This window comes from Stegastes partitus, unplaced genomic scaffold, assembly GCF_000690725.1.
Source record: "Stegastes partitus isolate 25-593 unplaced genomic scaffold, Stegastes_partitus-1.0.2 Scaffold3033, whole genome shotgun sequence".
NCBI classification, from domain to species: domain Eukaryota; kingdom Metazoa; phylum Chordata; class Actinopteri; family Pomacentridae; genus Stegastes; species Stegastes partitus.
The window spans coordinates 1-3952 of record NW_007580764.1 but is presented as its reverse complement, the minus strand read 5'-3'; the positions used below and the strand labels follow the sequence as shown (position 1 = coordinate 3952).

The following is a 3952-nucleotide window of genomic DNA, read 5'->3' as shown; positions in this document are numbered from 1 at the left end:
TTAGACCAGTTTCTGGACTGGTTTTAGACTTGGTTTGAACCGGTTTAGACCAGTTTCTGGACTGGTTTTAGACTTGGTTTGAGCCAGTTTAGACCGGTTTCTGGACTGGTTTTACAGTGGGTGTTTACTGGTTTAGTGTTGGCTTTAGACCCAGTTTCCTTTTGGGTCAGGTTTCTGACTTGGTGTCAGACTGTGTATGTCGGACTGGTTTCAGACCTGTTCTGAACTTTAAGCTGGTTCTTTAAAGTTGGTTTCTGCTGGTTGTGCTGAACTCATTAGAGTTCTGGTGCTGACTCGGTCTCAGACGGTGACTCCGTGATGTTCACATCTAATAAATCTGCTAAGTGAGAGCTCAGGGGACGTGTCAGCCGCCAGGTGGGATGAACCGGTCTGAACCAGTAACACTCACCTGACACCTGCCTCCTTCCAGCTGGACTATGTGGTGACATGCGCCGTCTGCACGCGCTCAGACGCAGGAGACATTCACATCCACAAGAAGAAGTGTCAGGTAGGAAACCGCTAGCTGTTAGCTCCGTTACAATGCTAACTTTGAGCTAGTCTCTGATTGGTGCTGTGTCTGTCACCTGACAGGAAGTGTTTGCGTCTCCCAGTAAACACGCCATGGACAGCAAAGGGGAGGAGTCCAAGATGAGCTACCCCAACATCTTCTTCATGATTGACAACTTCGAGGAGGTAAGGGAGCTTCATTCTGATCTCACATCCAGCGTTTAGTTTTTGCTGCCTCGCTGATCCGACACCTGGACTCACCTGGGCAGGTGTTTTAAAAGCCACCTGTAGAACAGCTCAGACATGTTGGTTCACAGAGAACAGCTGAGCCTCTGACGGAGGATTTGCTGCTTTTCTTTATTTAATGTCGTCGTTATTTTTCGTATGTAGACAAACAGAAAGTCCAGCGTCCGAAAACGAAACCTTCACAGAGCCGACGGACACTTTGAGCGTTCAGCAAGTAGACAAACAGACCCGATGAAGGGAGACGGGCCTGTTCTACTTCATTGGGGGAATGATGCCACGTCACTGAGACGAATGTGACGCTGATCAGCGGCTGTTGTTTCTAACGGGGATCGTTCAAATCTGCACGGAGGCACAAAGACGGCTGGTTGTCCTGACGTCTGCTCACGTTTCAGGACATTCTTATGTAGAAACACAGAAAATTGTCAATGGTCCACCAACCGGACAGCCCAGACAGAACTCTGCTCCTTCAGTGGTCACGTTGCACAGCAGAGACCAAACCTGATGACGCTCTTTCTCACTTCAGAGCGTGTTCAGAGTTACATAACAGACGTGAACAGATCTGCTGCAGACACAGGAGTCAGTCTGAGGGTTTGTTCTTCACGTCTCAGAGCAGAAGAAGCTCCACGGATCATCTCTAACCTTCAGCCCACTCACTGAGCTGCTGCCTCCAGTTCAGCACCAGATAAATGTGTGTTGGTTGATATTCCTGATCAGGACCGAGCTTCAGACTCTGACGAACGCCGCTGACCCAGACAGGAGACGCTTTACAGGAACACGCTTCTTTGCTTCCACTTATTCACAGGTTGGACTTCCTCCTGATCAGTGGAAGCCGACACTTGGTGCTTTTCCTTCAGTAAACACTAAATCCTTGTCCCAGTGTTTCTCCTCTGTGGTGTCGGTACTTTTACTTTAATATCAGAGTTCTTGTTCCAGCTCTGCCTCTAACGATGCATCAGAAATGTTTTTATTTCTTACTCGTCAGCATCATAAACCAGTTAAACGTCAGAACCACAGCTCGGTCCTTCCACGCTCCCACTAACCCGTTCTAATCATGGGATTACGAGGTATTTGTTCGCGAAGGTCCCTCTCCTACTTCCTCATTAGTATCAGCAGGTTTTATCGCGTTAATTCAACATTTGAGCTGACAAAACGTCCTCCAGCTTTTTTAATTGAATAAATGTGATGCGGTGTCACTTGGTCTCCACATCAGGAAGCGAAGCGTCAGCTGACCTGTCAGCGGCGTGGCTGCTGTGAGCTCCCACCAGCTGCTTCCTGCTTGGACGTTATAACCAGACTGACTTACATTCAGACTGCTGAAGCTGTCTGAGTCCCGTTAACGAGTTTCTGCACTAACGCCTCGTTTTCAGGTCGACTGCAGTGAAAAACACCAGATTTCTTTTCAGGGACAAAATGAACACGTGTTCAGCTTATTGTGCCTTTAGAGAGAGAAATGACTGCAGCAGCCATCTTTGTTTCCTCACAAGCACAGACAGAAGGAGCTGTGGGCTGTGATTGGTCGGTCTGTGCAGGTGTATTCATGTGACCGTGTCGCTGCAGGTGTTCAGCGATATGACGGTGGGAGAAGGTGAGATGGTTTGTGTGGAGCTGGTGGCCAGCGACAAGAGCAACACCTTCCAGGGCGTCATCTTCCAGGGATCGATCCGCTACGAGGCGCTCAAGAAGGTCTACGACAACCGGGTGAGCAGAGTTAGCAAACTGCTAACAACAACATCCTAGTGTAGCTCGTTGGCATGCTAACACTAAGTGTCGTTTCCAAAGTCCAGCTAAGAAGGAGGAAAAGTCTGCAGGTTTGTAAGCGTGTGGTAATAAAACAGAGAGTTAGCAGTAGGCTCATGTTAGCAGCTGTTGGTTAATGTTAGCATTTAATCATTGTTAGCCGTTGGCTAATGTGATCTGATGTGTGTTGCTGCTGCAGGTTAGCGTCGCCGCTAAGATGGCCCAGCGAATGTCTTTTGGCTTCTACAAATACAACAATATGGAGTTTGTGCGGATGAAGGGTCCTCAGGGGAAGGGCCACGCTGAGATGGCCGTGAGCCGGGTGCCCACCGGGGACACGTCGCCCTGCGGCACCGAGGAGGACCAGGTGTCCCCGATGCACGAGAGGGTGAGGACGGACTTCACCGGGAAATAGATCCGTTGGTGGTTCAGAGTCCAGCAGTCTTCAGCTCGCTGCTCACAACAGGAAGTCAGACTTCCTCTGATGTGTTTCACTTCTGCTAGTCTGAACACAAGAAGAACCAGCAAAACCCAGAAACAGCCGAGTGCTCAGCAGAACTGCACAAAGAAATCAGGTCATATCAATAATAGATGCTGCTGGACTGAATCTGCATCTTTTAATAGTCTCAGTGTGACAGACGTCTGATCTGAGTTCAACAGGAAGTGATGCTCTGATTATTGATCCGACAACAGCGATCAGAACCTGCAGACTGATGTGATGTTTATAAAGTAGGACAGGACGACTCAGAACTGCTGAAAAATGAATGAATAAAGCTGTAAATGGAGCACGTCTCCAGTTTTTCTTCTAAATATACGTCAAGCTGCACAATTATTTCCAGGAAGCTCTCCAAGAAATGAAGACACTCTGCTAGTTTCAGATAAAGCTGCCTCTCAGCTTCCTGTGAAGTGGCTGATGTGGAATCTACCTGTCTGTGGTCTCAGGTGACGTCCTTCAGCACTCCTCCCACCCCCGAGAGGAACCGGCCCTCCTTCTTCTCTCCTTCTCTGAGGCGTAAGATGCCCCGAAACCGGATCGCTGAGATGAAGAAGTCTCACTCTGCTAATGACAGCGAGGAGTTCTTCAGGGAGGAGGAAGACGAAGGTACACACCTCAGTTTGGGTTTGATGTTCCGTTAGGTTCTTTGTAAATAAAGTTTTCTCCTTATTTTTGGGTCTCTGTCAGATCTTCACACCACCACCAACCTTCGCTCTCGCTCTCTGTCGGGAACCGGACGCTCTCTGGTCGGATCCTGGCTCAAACTCAACCGAGCTGAAGATTACTTCCTGCTCTACTCTCACCTGACCTACGTCACCCTGCCGCTGCACCGCATCACCACAGGTAAGAGCTCTGCACACCTGTGCACACCTGTACATGCTGCATCACATCACCAGACTGGCCTGTGCAGGCGAACAGCTGGAAGTACTGAAAATATGGGAAAAGTTAGCATTTCTCTATCACTTT

At 49.0% G+C, this 3952-nt stretch overlaps 1 protein-coding gene across 1 annotated transcript; it reads left to right on the top strand.

Annotated features, from left to right (window-relative positions):
- Positions 1-399: 399 nt before the first annotated feature.
- On the top strand, positions 400-3829 carry LOC103375831 (uncharacterized protein KIAA0930-like; the record flags this gene model as incomplete). Its single annotated transcript, XM_008306142.1, has 6 exons — positions 400-508; positions 592-693; positions 2311-2451; positions 2690-2878; positions 3433-3592; positions 3674-3829. Coding segments are annotated over 6 exons (857 nt in total), but the record flags the coding sequence as incomplete, so codon positions are not given.
- Between the last annotated feature and the right edge of the window lie 123 nt (positions 3830-3952).